The 17,618-nt window shown below is 51.6% G+C and overlaps 1 protein-coding gene across 1 annotated transcript; it reads left to right on the forward strand.

The window, feature by feature from the left end:
• Window positions 1–284: 284 nt before the first annotated feature.
• Window positions 285–8,512, forward strand: TAT (tyrosine aminotransferase). Its single transcript, XM_083753103.1, has 12 exons — window positions 285–471; window positions 2,526–2,765; window positions 2,860–2,964; window positions 3,061–3,128; window positions 3,606–3,764; window positions 4,184–4,322; window positions 4,469–4,521; window positions 4,787–4,939; window positions 5,475–5,603; window positions 6,673–6,756; window positions 6,857–6,955; window positions 7,872–8,512. The coding sequence occupies exons 1-12, from the start codon at window positions 300–302 to the stop codon at window positions 8,013–8,015; spliced, it is 1,545 nt and encodes a 514-aa protein (XP_083609229.1). The 5' UTR covers window positions 285–299; the 3' UTR covers window positions 8,016–8,512.
• Window positions 8,513–17,618: the final 9,106 nt, after the last annotated feature.

The raw sequence follows: 17,618 nt of genomic DNA on the forward strand, positions 1-17,618 counted from the left end.
GCTGCCCCTGGTACTGGAGGGGTGGCATACTCACCTGACCTGCCAAGGCCAGACTGGGAGGGCCCCTACCCCAATTTTGTGCTCGCACTTCACAAACGGGATCAGTGAGCTGTGGGGGTGTGGATGGCAGTCGAAGGGTTAACATTCAGGCAGTGTTTGCTCCAGATGTTTGGAGCTAGACTATTCCTGAGTTGGTGTGTCTGTGTGTCCTGATGGGAGGGGGGGGAGTGCAGCCCTCCCTATCAGCCAATCATTAAAGGACTCCAAGCTGACACCCAGTTCTTGGCTGGGAATCTGCAATGGGGCCCTGTTGTGCTCCTGCCCGCCTATCCCACATAAAAGGGCCCAGGGAAGGCTCTGATCTCCCCATTCAGCAGCTCCAGAGCAGGCAGAGCGGCCTGCCAGGTTCATCAGAGGTGCCTCGTTCGCCCACCTTTGCCACCACACAAAGCTGCAGCTGCTGCCACATAGGTAAGAGGCTCCTTGAGGTGCCACCTGTAAGCCTGACAGGGTCTGAGCTGGTGTCCCCGGTCCCTGGGATGGAACAAGCACCGCATGAAGGGCTGCAACAAAGTGGCTGAGGCAGAACTCGGGTGCTTTTCCTGGGACACCCCTGACCCAGCATGTATACCCTCCGGAGACCAGGAGTGACCTCAGCAGACACAACAGAGAACCTGGACGTGGACAATTGCAAAGGGGCTGGCCTGGCCTCTTGGGCCAGCAGAGGCTCTGGAACAAGGAACCGAGGAATTATGGTGTCGGTGGAGAGTGGTTTTGACGTCTGTGTAGTTTGTTCCAAGAGGAGCCAGGACTTGAGGTGGCTCGGGGTGGAGGGTGCAGTCTGGCTTTATCTTGGGAGGCAGGTGGCACCACACCTGCAATCAAATTTACTGCCATTATGATTATTGTTTCATTCTGGGAGTACAGAGAGGAAATGACTTTTCAGCCAGTGTGAAGAGGTTCTTTGGCCTTTTGCGGCTGGCACCGGAGACCTCTTAGTTGTGCCCCAGGCTCTCGTGTGCCCTTCTTGCCCAGGGAGCCACCAGCTGCCTCTCACTCACCTTGCTGCTTCCTTTGCCACATCCCACCAGCTTTGCCTTCTCAGCTCTCTCCAGCTGTGCCAGATTCTTTGGAGCGAGACAGGGGGACGGAGGGAGGGAAGGGGGCAATGCAAGTCATATTTCTCGCAAGGCAAGAGCAGGGCCCCTTCCCTTCTTTCTCTCCTGGTCCAATGTTTGTTGGGTTTCCCCTCAGTGTTTTACAAGGACAGTGGCTGGCTCAGCCCTTGGATCTTGCCCATAAGATCCCTTGGTGGTTATTCTCAGGTTCCGGTGACACTGTTTGGGCTTCTCAAATGGCATTTGAAATTCCTGACAAATTATTCCCTTTTGTTCTTAAATCTGTTTCTAAAATTAATCAATATGACTTAAAAAATAAATACAGTTGTACCTTGGGTTACATATGCTTCAGGTTACATACGCTTCAGGTTACAGACTCCGCTCACCTAGAAATAGTGCTTCAGGTTAAGAACTTTGCTTCAGGATGAGAACAGAAATCGTGCTCCAGTGGTGCGGTGGCAGTGGGAGGCCCCATTAGCTATAGTGGTGCTTCAGGTTAAGATCAGTTTCAGGTTAAGTACGGACCTCTGGAACGAATTAAGTACTTAACCTGAGGTACCACTGTAAATCATGGCTTAAAGACAAGCAGCCTAAAACACTTTACAAGATTTTTCATAGTAGACCAAAATTCATTTATACACCCCTTTTTTGAGTTCCAACAGTGCTTCAACAATACTCTCTCACTCATCCTAACAGCAACCCTGAAAGGTAGGTTGGGAGAGAATGGCTTCCCTGAGGTCACCCAGTGAGTTTATACTGGGGATGAACTCCAAAGTGAAGAATGGGGGTGTCCTCCCACCTCCAGCACTTAGGCACAACTAGACAAGTATGTTTTGAAAGAGAACTCGGTCAAAGCCTGCCCAACACACACACACACACACACACACACACACACACACACACACACACTGGTGTCTTGTCATTCACATGCCAAGTACATGCTGTCCCTACCACTGTGGGAAGGAGGGCATAGAGGGAAAACACATTTTCCTCATCCAAGTTGGCCTCTGGCCCAACTGCAGTTCTTGCCCCACTCCCCGCACATCTCCACCCCCTTTTACCGGCTTCCCTGCTGTGAGGCTTGATCAGGGTCCTGCTAGGGGGATGTGGCAGCTGACTTGGCTCCTCCTGAACTAAGAGCTGCCTGCTCAGGACTGGTGCTTCCACCCATGGACGTAGCTTGGATTTTTGTTGGGGAGGGGCAGAATCGACATGATTGGTCAGTGAAGAATTTCTATTGTTTTACTTGACCTGGGGGGGGCAGCTCTCCCCACTGCCGCCTCTTAGCTATGTCCATGTCTCCACCCAACTCTGCCATGGCAGTGGCCTTGAGCAGACAGCAGCCTTGAAGAGAGGATTGTGTAATCAGGGATGTCAGCCCACCTGCTCTTTGCACTTCCTTTCCAGCGATGGAATCCTACCTGATCCACGTGAATGGCAAGACGTCCCCGCCCTCCATCCTCGATGTCCACGTCAGCCTCAATGGCGGGAAGGGCCCTTCTCCAGGCAAGGGGAAAAACCGCAAGGCCCACTGGGCCGTCAGGGCTTCCGAAATGTCCAAGAGGACCTTCAACCCCATCCGAGCCATTGTGGACAGCATGAAGGTGGAGCCCAACCACCAGAAGCCCCTGATCTCTCTGTCCATAGGTAAGCAGGTGGGCTATGGAGGGACCATGAGGTGGGGGCTCCTGCCAATGCCCCACCCTCAACTGACATGGATTCCCCTCATGTTTCCCCACAGGGGACCCAACTGTGTTTGGGAACCTCCCAACAGATGATGAGGTCATCCAAGCGATGAAGGAGGCCCTGGATTCTGGGCAGTATAATGGCTATGCCCCCTCAGTAGGTAAGTCCTGGGAGACGCTTTCAATGTATGCAGCCCCTATTTTGCTTTTGCTGCAAACATCTAACATGCCAACACTTCTGGGATTCCTCTACACAGGTTACTTGTCTTGCCGGGAGGTGGTCGCAGGCTACTACACCTGCCCAGAAGCCCCCTTGGAAGCCCAGGTAACTGACTGCTGCATGCATTGCCATCTGACCTTGATGCTTGATGGGGATGTTGCAAAAATGAGCTTTTGCAAACCCTGGCCAGCACCTCCGCAACTCACTGTACTGGAACTGGAGCTTGCCCAGAAAGGATCCTGGGCCTGGAATTTTTATTAGGAACCCAGGAAGCTGCTTTATACTGAGTCAGACAACTGGTCCACCTAGCTTGGTATTGTCCACACTGACAGGCAACATCGTCTCTCCAGGGTTTCAGGCAGGGAGTCTCTCCCAGCCTAAGTTGATGCCATTGGGGATTCAACCTGGGACCTTCTGTATGCTAGCAGGGACCCCCCTTCATTCCAGGCTCCTGGCCAGGAATTTCCAGAAAGAGCCAATGAAGAAACCTTTCCCTCCCCTTCTGTGCTGCTTCTAGTCTTTCCTGGTGGTTGCTACCCGCCAGGCTCACGGCTGCCTGCTCTGCTCCCTCTTCCTTTGCAGGACGTGATCCTGACAAGCGGCTGCAGTCAGGCCATTGAGCTGGCCCTGGCTGTGTTGGCCAACCCTGGGCAGAACATCCTGGTGCCACGGCCTGGTTTCTCCCTCTACAAAACCCTGGCTCAGTCCCTGGGCATCGAGGTCAAATTCTACAACCTCTTGGTAAGCTGGGGCAGGAGGTGGCACAGCATACCCTCCCCACTGCCTGCAGAGAGGCATGGCACAAGGAGGAAGACAAGCAGGAGCTCCCTTGCAGGGCTCTGCCTGCCTCTCCACAGAGCTCAGCTATAAAGAAGGGCTGCCTGGGGACCCGGGTTCAAGGCCTGGGGACCTGTTCTCTATCTCCCCTTCTTTGGACTGGGCCCAAACCCAGGCTGGGAGGTGTTGCAGGGCTCTTGGAAGAGAAAAGGAAGGTCAGTATCCTGACCAGTCGACAGTTGCTCCAGCCGCCATCCCTTTTCACCTGCCCAGGACCTCCGGCCCACCCTGACCCCAGCAGGAAGCCTGGTCCATGGGCATCAGGCTGAGGTCCTGAAGTGGGGGCATTCCTCACCTCTTCCTCCCTTTTCTTCTCCCTGCAGCCAGAGAAATCGTGGGAAATTGACCTGAAGCAAATGGAGTCGCTGGTGGATGACAAGACAGCTTGCTTGATTGTGAACAACCCATCTAACCCCTGTGGCTCCGTTTTCAGCAAAAGCCACCTCCAGAAGATCCTGGCAGGTGAGGATCCCTCACTCTGTGTGTGTGTGTGTGTGTGTGTGTGTGTGTGTGTTTCTATCCCAGGCCTTGCTTTGGGGAAGAAAGAAGGAAACAGAGTCTGGGGGCTGACTAGATTTCTTTCTGTCTGTCTGTCTTTTCCTGCTCAGTTGCCTCCAGGCAGTGTGTCCCCATCTTGGCCGATGAGATCTACGCTGACATGGTGAGTGAGGCAAAAGCACCCCTGGCCCCTCGGAAGGCCAAGCACAGCGTCTCGAACCCTTCTTCCCAGGAGAAGCCCCCTCCCACCTTCTGACACATGGCTGGGAAAGCAGGGAGTGGGGTGGGTCTGCCTGAGGTGGCTTGGTCTTCTTCCCAGTCACAGCCAGCTGCACTAGCATCCCCCTTACCTGCTTCACACACCCATTAGGTGTTTCCATCACTACTTACTCTGGTATTCCTCCTTCTGCACTCCTTCCCCCCCCTAGGTGTTTGAAGACTGCAAATACGAGTCCCTTGCAAAGCTCAGCACCAACGTGCCTATCCTCTCCTGTGGAGGCCTCGCCAAGCGGTGGCTGGTGCCTGGCTGGAGAATGGGCTGGATTCTCATACATGATCGCAGGGAGATCTTTGGGAAGGAGGTAAGTTAGCAGAACTCGGTGCTGCCCTGACTTTCTGCACCCGGTCCAGGAGCTGGTGTGATGGAGGAAAAGAGTTCATGCCCCTCACCACTTCACAGCCACCCTCTGAGCCTGATTCATGTAGCCTTTGTGCCCCAAGGCCCACTGTCTGTGCTAGGATGTCAAGGAGGCAGTGTCCCCTGCCTCCTGGGTCTGGTCAGTGAAAGGCTGCCCAAGATGCCCCCTACTCCAAATGGGCTCTGAACAGGAACAAGTTGGTTTGAGTAGCAGCTGCTTCTTGAGAGGGCCAGGAGATCCCTCCCCCACTTCCTGTGCCCTCTACACTGGTGCGAGTTCTGCACAGGTTCCGTCCATTGCACCCATGGTAGGATGCAGACTCTCTTTCCCACCTTCCCAGCTCTGCCTTTGGTTTGGGGGCACACTGAGCCACAAGAGGGCTCTTGCTGTGACTGCGGAATTTCACTCTCTTAGATCAACTTGGGGATCAGGTCATGCCCCTCCCTACTGACCTCTTTCCCCTCTGTGCATCTTTCAGATCAGAGACGGCCTCCTGAGGCTGAGCCAGAGGATCCTGGGCCCCTGCACAGTTGTCCAGGGAGCTCTCAGCCGCATCCTTCGCCAGACGTCCCCGGAATTCTACCACAACACCCTCAGCTTTCTCAAGGTACATCCCTTCTCTTTGAAAGGAAAGGGAGAAAAGAAATAGGAACAACAAACACATAAGCAAAACCAGGACTAGACCAAAAGAGCTATTAAAAACAGAGTGGGTGGGGAGCACCAGGGAGGGCTCATGCCTCACAAAGCCCCTCTTGCTTATCTCTCCCAACTCCTTGGAGGGCAACAGGGATGCTCCCCAGCCCATAAACACCGCTTGGGTGGTGGGAGTGGACAATGTGGCTCCTCTCACCCTGGGAAGCTGCACTGGCCTGGAGGGGGCAAGGAGGTGCTCAGCACAGCCCCCACAGCCCCTCCCTGTTTTGCCCTTTGGAACTGATTGGCTCATTTAATAATCCAGCTTAGCATGAATTGGTCAGTGAAACTGTTACAGTTAAATGAATGTGCATATTAATGAAATCTCTGCATAGATTCCCTTTTGAGATTCCATTGATATGCTAGTTCAGAAGGATGCACCTCAGCTCAATGGTAGAGCAATCTGCTTTGCATGCAGAAAGTCTGAGGTTCTACACCTCCAGGCAGAGCTTGGTGAGACTCTCTGTTTAAAACCCTGCAGGACTGCTGCCTGTCAGTGCAGGTAATACTGAGCTGGATGGGCCAATGGTATAAGGCAGTTTCCTATGCTCTTGTGAATGTTAAGCGTCCCTATTTTATTTTCATCCAATGTAGTAATATATACTCTGAACTATTCCCCACCACATAGCACATCAGAGCCAAACACTGTGTCAAAAGCTTTGCTCTTTTCGGCACTGGGAAGACCCAATATTCATGGCAAGTGAGCATGGAAAGAAATGACAGCTGCGGGATGGGGGGGGGGGCGCTCTGGAATGCACACACCAGGAGCACTGGGAAAATAACACAGTGCAAGTGTGGGCACGGCTGGCAAGCAGGTCACTTTTCTGTGGTCCCATCAGTTCCCAGGGTGGGCAGGTTTTAATTCATCAACAATGTACCCTTTTAAGCCTTTATCCATGGTGAACGTGTTGGGTGGTCCCAGTGGGGACCCTGGGATGCTTGTGCCTGCAATCTGACCTGACTCCTCCTCCTTCCCTTTGCAGTCCAATGCTGACCTCTGCTATGATGCCCTTTCCACTGTCTGTGGCTTGCAGCCTGTCCGGCCGTCGGGGGCCATGTACCTCATGGTGAGTGGCTCCCTGTCACTTGCAGAGCTTTGCCCCTGCGATGGGCAAATGCCAGGCAGATCATCCCTAACTCTGTGTTTCCTCCTCTTCCTTGCTGCAGGTGGGCATTCAGATGGAACACTTTCCAGAGTTTGAGAATGATGTGGAGTTCACAGAGAGGCTCATTGCTGAGCAGTCCGTCTTCTGTCTGCCGGCCACGGTGAGCATCTTTATTCGCAAGAGAGTTATGGGAGGCCCTGGGAGTTACTGGAGCCCCGGGAGCTGTACTTGGCAGAGAAGAGGTACTCGGCTCGGCTCCACTTTCCTTGGGCCTCTGCTGCTCAGCTGGCCCCCACCTGCCTTTCCTCTCCTTTAGCTAGTCTTTCTTCTAGATGCTTGTGATTCGCAAGGCACTCCCACCATGCATGGCATGAGGGGGCATTGCTTGCATTTCACAATCTCAGTGCCAGCTGGCTCAGCGCCCACACCCCTGGCTGCTGAACAATGGCACCTTGTGAGGTGCCGTGAGGCTCCCTTCCCCAGATCCCCAGCCGCTTGCTCCCTCCTGCTACGTGGGCCTTGGAGAATGGCCATTGCACTTGCTGGCAGCACCATTCCTTGAGACAAGCCTGCTGGATCAGGCCAATTGCCCATCTGGTCCTGTATCCTGTTCTCACAGTGGCTGACCAGAAGTCTGTGAGAAACTGACAAGCTCAGCACTCCTTGTGTGGAACAACAAGCAAGGCAGAGACCCTCCACAGGTGCTGTCACCACGTTGCTTGCCCTTGGTCGACTCTACACCGACTAGCAGCAGCTCTCCCAAATCTCACTTGGAGAGAGTGTCCCCTTGCCCAGACTGTTCCATTGGGAAAGGCAGGGAGATCAGCCAGGAATATTCTGCATGCAAAGCAGGAGGTGTTGACCCTCCTCTTAACATGCCCACCCCAAACTCCTTCACATTTATCCTACCTGGTCTTGGTGTCAGAGTCTGGTGTGTGCAGGATTTCCAAGGCACCAGAGATGGTCCTTCGAGGCTCTTGCACCACTCCTTAGGGAGTCAGCCTTGTAAAGGATCCACATGGCGGCTCCTGGCCCCTGATGCCGTCTCAATGGTCCTCTTCTGCTTCTTCTGACAGTGTTTTGAGTACCCCAACTTCTTCCGTGTGGTGATCACAGTGCCCGAGGAGATGATGGCGGAGGCCTGTCGGCGCATTCAGCAATTCTGCGAGAGGCACTACGAAGGCGGCGAAGGATCCCAGGACCTGGAATGTGACAAGTAGCTGAGGGTCCCTGCCTGCCCGCCTGCCCTCCTGCCTGCCTGCCTCCACTCCTCCTGCAGGGAGTTGGGCTCACAGGGCCTGTGCCTCGCCAGCCCCTGTCCACTGGCTCAACACCACTTCTGTGTGCCACAGCCTCTGAAGCCCCCGCACAACCATGACACTTGCCTGGAAGTAGATCCCCACAGAGACACTCCTCCCCTGCAGGCCCCCTCCTGCCTGTGCCCAGGGCAGCCAAAGAACTCCAGCAGGCGCTGCTGGCACTGGGTGCTCCTGGCAGCCTCTGCAGTGGTGTGCTGTTGCTGGAGCCTCCCAGGTGCCCTTGAGAAAGACCTGCCAGCCCTCCCAACCTGTCCTTCTGCAGAGACCGTGCTGAGTCCTGGGCTGGCACAGGCCACCGTGGGCACCCGTCTCCCCCTTTCCCCCACCCATGTCTTCCTGTGCCTGTTTGACGTTCATAAGTTATTATACCTTTTGTATGAATAAATGCATGAAAAATACCTGGCCTTGTGACAAGATCTGGCTTTCTTTCCTCTGTGTGTCAAACTCTCTTCCAGCAGCAGCAGCCACAAATCAAAGGCCAGGGGAAGACTCAGGGAGGCCTGGGCACTGCAGGAGTTCTTGGGACTCCTGACCTGATATGGAGTCCCAGCAGGAGTGACACCTGCTTTTCGCTTTTCCATTTCGGCCAAGGGCAGTGTGGAAGGAAGAAGGGAGGAAGTCCCAGAGACATACCCATCTCCTCTTCTGAGTGTCCTTCACACCTTCAGACCTATAATCTGCAATGTGGTTTAATAATAATTTCCTCTTCCCAGAAAACTCTGAGACTGTGGCTCTGTGAAGGGAATAGGTGTCATCTAGCCAGGGGTGGAAGAAGGGGGGCTGTGCGCCCCGGGTGTCACCACTGGGGGGGGCGTGACAAAATGCCAGGCAGCACTCACCGCAGGGCCTGCAGTGCGCCCGAGCCATGCGTCTCTCCTGAGAAAATGTCCCAAATGGTCCGCCAGCTGTCTCCCCCTCAGCTGTAGGGCAGCTGAGTGGGAGGAGGCAGGCAGACTCCTCGGAGGCCCCGCAAAGCATCCTGCCCCAGCTGCCCTGCTCCACGGGTGGCTGGCCCTGCCCCTGGGTGCAGGGCATGCGCGCCGCCTTAGGCGCCTGATCGGCTTGCTTCACCGCTGTACCTAACAAGTCTCAATACCCTTAACAAACTAGATTGTTTCCTGGAAGCCACGACTGTTTAAATTGGCATGATACTACTTTTAATGTATAGGAGCAGATGAGAAGTATAGTGTACAACAAGATATACCAGCACTGAGCAGTTAAAATAAACAAAGGTAGTGCCAGAAAGGTAAATAAAAAGTCATTCACCAGGTGTCAAGAGTTTCCTGAGGGAGAGCAGTCCCATTTCAGGGGTCCAAACATCCTGAAAGGTCCTTTCCTGGCCATCTGTACTTCACTCCAAAATGAGGAGGTGCTTTGGGGCAGCACAGTTGTTGGTAGCCCTTTACTGCAGTAGTATTAGCCCTGCAGTAGTATTAGCCCTGTGGGTTAAACCACAGAGCCTAGGACTTGCCGATCAGAAGGTCGGCAGTTCGAATCCCCGCAATGGGGTGAGCTCCCGTTTCTCAGTCCCTGTTCCTGCCCACCTAGCAGTTCAAAAGCACGTCAAAGTGCAAGTAGATAAACAGGTACTGCTCCAGCAGGAAGGTAAATGGTGTTTCCGTGTGCTGCTCTGGTTTGCCAGAAGTGGCTTAGTCATGCTGGCCCCATGCCCCGGGAGCTGTACGCCAGCTCCCTCGGCCAATAAAGTGAGATGAGCACCTCAGCCCCAGAGTCGGTCACGACTGGACCTAATGGTCAGGGGTCCCTTTACCTTTATTAGCCCTGCAACCTAGCATGGGCAAGTTCGCCTCTCTGGAGATGGGGATATTATTATATTTAATCAATTATTATGGGAAAGTTAATCTAAAGCAGAATGCAAACTGGTCTAGTGTAATCGTTTTCTCAGTGAACTGGGCCTGCAATGGCAAAAAAGGTGGTTGGGTGGAATCTCTTGTGTTGACTGAGCACCCATTTCCAGCAGTGAACAGCCAAATTGAGCAGGACTTAATCTCCACTCACCAGCTGATTCAGGAAATGGTTTGTACTGCAACCTCCTGCTAAAACAGAGGCCTCCCCCCTGCTCTGTTTTAGCAGAAGTTTCTATGCAAACTTGCATAGGATCCCCTGCTAAAACTACAGCAACCCTCTCTTTTTTAGCAGGAAGTTCTGAGACACACTCATTCCTGAATCAGGAAAGTGTGTGCATCAGAATCTCGTACTGAAACGGATGGATTTTTAAACCAGCATTTTAGCGGGGGATCTATAGTTACACCTGCTAGGATGAGAAAAGAAACCATCTCTTTTGGAAGCACTTTGACATCCTGATTTTGGGACTTCCAAGTACCTTGCACATGACTTTGTTGTGCCATCCTGTGATTGACAAGTTGGTGCTCCCACCCCACCAAATTTGGCCTGTGAAGCTGATCTGGATAAGGATCTAGCCCATGGAGTCACAAAGGTTCCCCTTCCTCCTGCTAATAAAAAGGTTAAGGGATCTTTGCATTTTCCCCTCTCTGCATTTCTTTTACAGTGACATAGGAAGCTGCCCTGTACACAGTGTCTAGCTCAGTTGCCTACACTGACTGAGTGTGGCTCTCCAGGGTTTCAAAAAGAGGACATTCCCAGCCATATCTGGCGATGCTGCTGGGGAAGGTGTGTTGTGTTTGAATGTGGCACAGCTTCTGAATGCCAAGCAGCTGCTCTGCCACAGAGCTACAGTCTTTCCTCCTAAGAGAAACTTCCTGTTTAAAAGAAGACAATATTCTTACAAAAGGTCATATTTTACTGACAGCTGTAATCACTGAGTCAGTTTATAACTCTTTATGTGCTTTTTTATATGTTGACGTATTTTATTCAGGGGCTCTGGTGGCACTCCCTGGCAAATAACATATAACTCGGCTCCATCAAACATTAGCAGGAATCTCTCTTAAGCCCTGGCACAGGACCTTCCCACCGGCTTGGCACAGAGGCTGCTCTTCTCCTGCTTCTTCCAGCACTGCAAAGCAGCCCAGTCCAATCGCACTGCGTTCCTCTCCATTCCGACATTTCTGGCTCTCTAGAGTCACTTCTGGGCTGTTCTTCTGCCTCTCCTGGCCCTTTGATGGCAAGAGAAAATTCCTGGGTAAACTGCCAAGGGCCCTTGCATATCCTGTCTGGTGCTGGGTGAGATGAGGGCTGATTTGGGCCTGAGGGAAGAGCCCAGCCCTGGTAGGCAACCTCCTTGGGATGCAGCAGTGGCGTACCACATGTTGCCAGCACTTGGGGCAAGGCAAGAAAGACTCCTCCTAACCTCATTGTGGGCATCACACTGGAGGCAACAAGTGGACTTCATTTGCTGCACCCCTATGGCACCCACTCCTTGCAGAGGTCGTTGGATGGTCACCATGTTTGCCCTCTCAGCTCAGTGAGGTCCCGCTTGGTGGCATCCCAGCAGTGCTGGAGCCACAGCTGCAGCAGGTCTAGGAGCAGGGTGAAGGAGAGCAGACTGAGGTGCCAAGCCCAACCCTTCTTCAGCCGCCGCCTCTTGGTCATGCAACGTGAGGACGAGCACCAGCGGGTTCCAGGCGAACGGGTGGCTCTCCTCTCTGCATTCCCACTGCAGGGTACATGCCTCTTCCAAAAGTACATGCTGGGAGGAAGACCCCGGGGAAGGACAGGTGCAGACTGGAAAAAGTCTGAGCTCCCTCTGGTGGGAGGGGGTTGGTGACCCTTTGCCAGCTGCAAGGAGATGGAGGCCTGGGCGTGGCTCACCTCCTCACAGGTCTGGAAGGTGGCAGCCGTACAGCCTTGGCAAGGTAGCCTGTTGTAGGGGAGCTGGGCTGCTCCCCTTCAGAATTCTGCGCCCGGGGCCATGGCCACTGTTGCCCCCCACATGATGCCACTGGGATGCAGTGAGATTCTGGTTTCACTTGAGGGCATCAAGATGGGGAGCACTGTGGAAGCTTTTCCATTGTTATGTACTGAGCTGAATCCTAGAACAATAGGATCCAGAATACAGCAGTCTGATTGGTCCACAGGAGCCACCCAATCCAGCTCCAGGTGGAAGTGAATCAGCAACCTGATTGGCCTGCAGAAGCAGCCAATCAGGCTTCTGGAGGAGGTGAATCCGCAACCTGATTGGCCTACAGGAGCAGCCTGGAATCAGCTAATCATGCGGGGCCCATTGTGTAAATAATGTATATATAGCTAGACATTTTGGGGAAAGTTTCATTCATTGCTACTATGAGCTGAATAAAGAGCATGAAATTCACACTCGACTCCAAGTGTATTTCATCCACCATCCATGAAGCTGCCCAGAGAAGCTTACCCTTACGGATAGCTCTCCCCAAGCAGCAGCCGTTGAAGATTTTATTCATTCTCCTCTCACCAATTTGCTTGTATTTGGGTCCCTAGCTTTGCGCTAATCTCTTTTTCTGTCATTTGATCCAAGAAGTTAATCTTCCTGTACTTTGTGTTCACAAAGCCAGTAATGTCAGATAATCCGTTTCGCAAATATCACAGTTAGAGGAGGAATTTTGTCAAGCGTCAGGACTGGAAGAAAACCATTGGGTCATTTTGTCCAACGCCCCACCATGAGCTCACCCACTGTGAGCTCGTCCACACTTCTGCTTGCTCCACCACTTACCCGCAGGGAAACCTGTTCTTTACCACTGAATCATAGCAAATGGCAACTGGGTTTTCTTCAGGTTGATGTTTACTCCGATTCAGCTCTGAAACAGTGGGTTTTCTCAGGGAAAGCAGCAGGTCAAATAGAAAAAATACTCAGACCTCTGCCTAGAAAGCATGGGCCTAGTGGAAAACCTAGGCCAAGGGTGGGAAGTGTATACAAAAGCATGGGAGATCTTGGATACCTCTGTTCTTCCAGACTTCTGTTTTTGGGAACATAGGTAAAGGTAAAGGTACCCCTGCCCGTACGGCCCAGTCGTGTCCGACTCTAGGGTTGTGCGCCCATCTCACTTAAGAGGTCAGGGGCCAGCACTGTCCGAGGACACTTCTGGGTCACGTGGCCAGCATGACAAGCTGCATCTGGCGAACCAGCACAGCACACGGAAACGCCGTTTACCTTCCTGCCAGTAAGCGGTCCCTATTTATCTACTTACACCCGGGGGTGCTTTCGAACTGCTAGGTTGGCAGGCGCTGGGACCGAGCAGCGGGAGCACACCCCACCGCGGGGATTCGAACCTCCGACCTGACGATCGGCAAGTCCTAGGCGCTGACGTTTTACCCACAGCGCCACCCGCGTTTGGGAACATAGCTCCCAGTAATTAATTTGGCTGGTCCGCGACTCACCAAGCTGACCACCACCAGGGCCCTGACGTGGCTCAATTGGCTAACTGATTGGGAAGGCTCTGGGAATTTTACCTATATCTCCCTGCAGGGAAATAGTATGGTGGACTATATTCTGATACCCACTAATTTGATGCCCTATGTGGCTGAGTTTTACATAGGTGATCCTATGCTCAGTGACCATCTCCCTCTACATCGCAAACTTGTCTTTCCATCGAGGAAGTCAGAACAGTTAATTAATCCATCCCCCCAGGAACCGAGTCTCCAGCACGCAAGGATACAAGTTAACGAGCATACACTATCTCTTTTCCAAAGCTTGGTGAATTTTGACCATGTGATTCATTTGTTTTCGGTAGAGAAAGGTGAACTTTCCTCTGTTGTTGGAGTCACTCGATTTGAGGAATTTATTGACACTTTAAGAACTGTCTCATTTACACTTGCAGAGGCCACCAAAGAAGAGGGGGATTGACGATTGGACTGACAAAGAAATCATAGCAATTAAAACTGAGGTCAGGAGAACCTATAGAGAGTTCAGAGAGACAGGCAGCTCTCGATTGCCTGACATTTACTTCTCCAGATCTCGACAACTTAGGGAAACTATCCAGCTCAGCCGGATAATATATAGTCAGGCATGTTGGGATATGCTACTCTCAACCATCCTAAAGAAAGATCATAAGAAATTTTGGGAGGCTGTAGCAGACTCCCCACAGACACAGGATGATTCGCTGACGTTGATTCCATCATTGTCATGGGTAGAGCATTTTAAGGCGGTTTTCTTCAATGACTGTATTCCACCTGATAGTCAGGACCATGCCAATTTTACTTTCGTGGATGAGTGGGCCCCTGTCTCCATCACCAAAGTTATAACTCTAATTGACCAGATGAAAGCAGGAAAGGCTGCCGGCCTGATGCTATTCCATCTGAATTGATCAAAGCCAAGCCAGAGTGGTGGGCTCCGATACTAGCGGAACTATTCACTATGATAGATAGATCTGGTATCATACCAAACTCATGGCAGCAATCTATAATTATCCCAATCTTTAAAAAGGGTGACAAAAAGCTGCCATCTAATTATCGACCAACAAGTCTACTGTCAAACATTGGGAAATTGTATGCTAAACATCAGTTAAATAAACTAACTACCTGGCTTGATGAGAATAACATCATAGGTCCAGAGCAGGCAGGGTTCAGGCCGGGGAAATCTACTTTACACAACTGTTTGGTGTTATTTCATTTAGCCACTAAGTACAAGCGACATTCTTTATGAAGTTGCTAAATAAAGCGACTTCATAAAGAATGTCTTTATGTGGCCTTCCTTGATATCAAGGCTGCTTTTGACACTGTCAACAGGGGGCTGTTATGGTCCAAACTGGAGACAATGGGCCTAGAACCTAGATTACTTTACTTGATCAAAAAGCTTTACACAAAGAACACCTGTCGCATAAGAACAACACCAGGGAATGTAATGACAGATCCTGTCGTTGTAAACAGAGGTATAAAGGGCTGTGTACTCGCTCTCTCTCTTTTTAATCTTTTTCTTAAGGACCTCGCTTCTTTACTAAAACAGGTGGATGCCCACTGCCCAAAACTCAACGCATCAAGTATTCCCATCCTTCTATACGCAGATGATATGATTTTGCTTTCACAGACAAGAATTGGGCTAAAACGTTTGTAAAATTACTGTATTGACTATCAGTCCAGAATGAAATTATGCATGAACTTTGATTAAAGCAAAATAATGGTTTTGGGGAATTCATGCAAAAGCTATAGCTGGGTATTTGGTGGAAAACACATCCAGCAGGTATTCGAATTCAACTACCAGGGAATCACATTCCATAATGGGCTACTATGGTCCTCGCACCGTGCAACGGCAGTGAACGCCAGTAAGATGTCTATGCAGGCCATAATGCATTTCTTTATAACAAGAGGTAATTCACATATCCCCTCTGCCCTCAAGGTCTTCAGCGCCAAAGTTATAGCTCAATTGCTCTATGGCATTCCAGTCTGGCTGCCAGGGTAGAACGAGTGCAGGCAGCTTTCCTTTTTAAGAATTTTGCCGTCCCACGTTGTGTAGCCTTTGCAGCCTTGTGTCTAGAGGGAGGTCAACACAAGATAGAGACCATAGCTGGGCGAGATTTCTTACATGCTGGTTAAACATCAGCCTCACAACAGATAAAGACACTCTCCTTAGTGATGTTTTGCTAGATCCCTTTCTTTCCCCAGGGCTACAACGGTTTAACATAAAGGTACAGCAACTTGGGCTGTCAGTGGAATCTTTGCAATCAATGTCTCCACCATCTGCCAAGGCTATAATAAAAACTAGATTGTGGGACATTGAATGCCAGGAACTAACAGCAGCAGCAGAGAAAACATGCTCCCCTCTTAACTTTCAACTTTCTTGGGCACATGAAATTAACCACAATTATCTTGAATTTTTGCTTAATCCTCAAGAAAGAAGAGCTTTTTTGCTGGCCAGGTTTAATTCAAATTCTTCAAACCTCCTATGAGGAAGGTTCTTGAGAATGGTGGAAGGAGAAAGAATTTGCCCATGTGAAGACCATCATGTGGAAACTCTTACACATATGGTTCTTAAATGTAAATTATATGTTGGTCTCCGCCAGCAGTTCCTAGATCAACTCTGCATCCCCAAATGGAAACCAGAGTTAGAGGTCATATATTTTCTATTTTGGGGGAATAATCAGGAGCTCACCAAGTCAGTGGCTAAATATCTTTATCTGGTTTTTGTTGTCGAAACACATTGCAGACGTCTGATCTCCCTGGAGACCTAGACATGTAATGTTAGACTGCTCTGCCTCTTTCATCTGACAAATGTTTTGTGTCACTGGGAAGGCGGTAATTCTGTACTAATTTGCTATGGATGTTTGTATGCCATGCCAATAAAAGGTTTGATGATGATGATGAAAACCTATTGGACACACCTTTTAGGCACAGGACAAACAAAGTGTGGGCAAATCCTTAGGCAATGCGGATGCCTGTCCTACATCAGTAGCCACCAGCCGGATGGCTGAACAAGAACAAAAGCCCAAGTGCGGAGAGGAAGCCTCAGCCTTTGTTCTTGGCAGTAGAAGGAGCCCGGCCCTTTCTGCCCATCCATCCCTGCCCATTCAGCCACCCCTGGGCTCTCAGCCTCCTGGAGCAGGCCTGGCTGCTTTCCAGTCTCCCAGCAGAAGGTTACCGTTGGACGGAGACTGGTGTCTTAGCAGGAAGGGTTTGGTTTACAGGGTGTGCCAGATCCCTGCAGAGTCAGATTTAATCTTCCTATAGAAGCTTCTGGCTGATGCCAGTTCAGGGGCTGCTCACTTTTCCTGCCCCTTCCCTTGCCCATCCTTCTCCCTCCAAGGCCAAGCCTTCTCCTGCCTTATGCAGACTCTGCTAGATCAAAGGGCGAGGCATGCCCACATAAAAGAGATCACAAGAGTCAAAGAGGGAAGGGGGACAAGGAAAGCTTCTTAGCATCTATGTTTCCTAGCATTTTGGACTATAGTACCAAGTTACCCAACCAGTGAGCACTGGCCTATGTAGTGCTCCCCCTTTCTGCATTTCTCTGCCCATGCACACAGTGGCGTAGCGTGGGGGTGCAGGCGGGGCCCGGCCGCACCGGGCGCATCATCTGGGGGTTAGGGTTAGGGGGCACAAATCCATGGGTTAGGGGGCGCAAATTACTTGCCTTGCCCCGGGTGCTGACAACCCACGCTACGCCACTGCATGCACAGACCCACAGGCAAATGCCCAGCAGCAAGGTTACCTCTCCAGGGAACAAGAGGCACGGCCTTTCCCTGGATCTCAATGTAGCAGCCCTTGCAGCTTGCCAGGCTCCCACCCTACTGGGAAGCACCTGGGCAGAGGGCAGCAGTAGGGCAGCGCCCTCTGGAGCTGCTCTTTTGGAAGTCTGTGACCCAGAGAGAAGGAGCACCAAGAGTTGCCAGAGAGGGTGTGGACATTGGCCATGAAGGTGGTCTTGCAGCTCTGTCACATCTCTTTTGCCAGGTGGCTCTGGGTCTCTGGTGGTGGCAGTCAAGAGGGGAGCCTGCCATGCCTTGGATGCTGCACCAGGCTGCAGTGAAGCTTTGGGCTGGCATGGGTGGGCAGCAGCACCTCAGGGCATTGTGTCACACTGCCCTGGGATTGGGATACAAACCCTCTTTCCTGCAGGCATCTTTTGTTTCCTCCACACAGAAGAGCTGTGCTGGCCGAATA

This window comes from Podarcis gaigeae, assembly GCF_964106915.1.
Source record: "Podarcis gaigeae genome assembly, chromosome: 8".
Taxonomy (NCBI): domain Eukaryota; kingdom Metazoa; phylum Chordata; class Lepidosauria; order Squamata; family Lacertidae; genus Podarcis; species Podarcis gaigeae.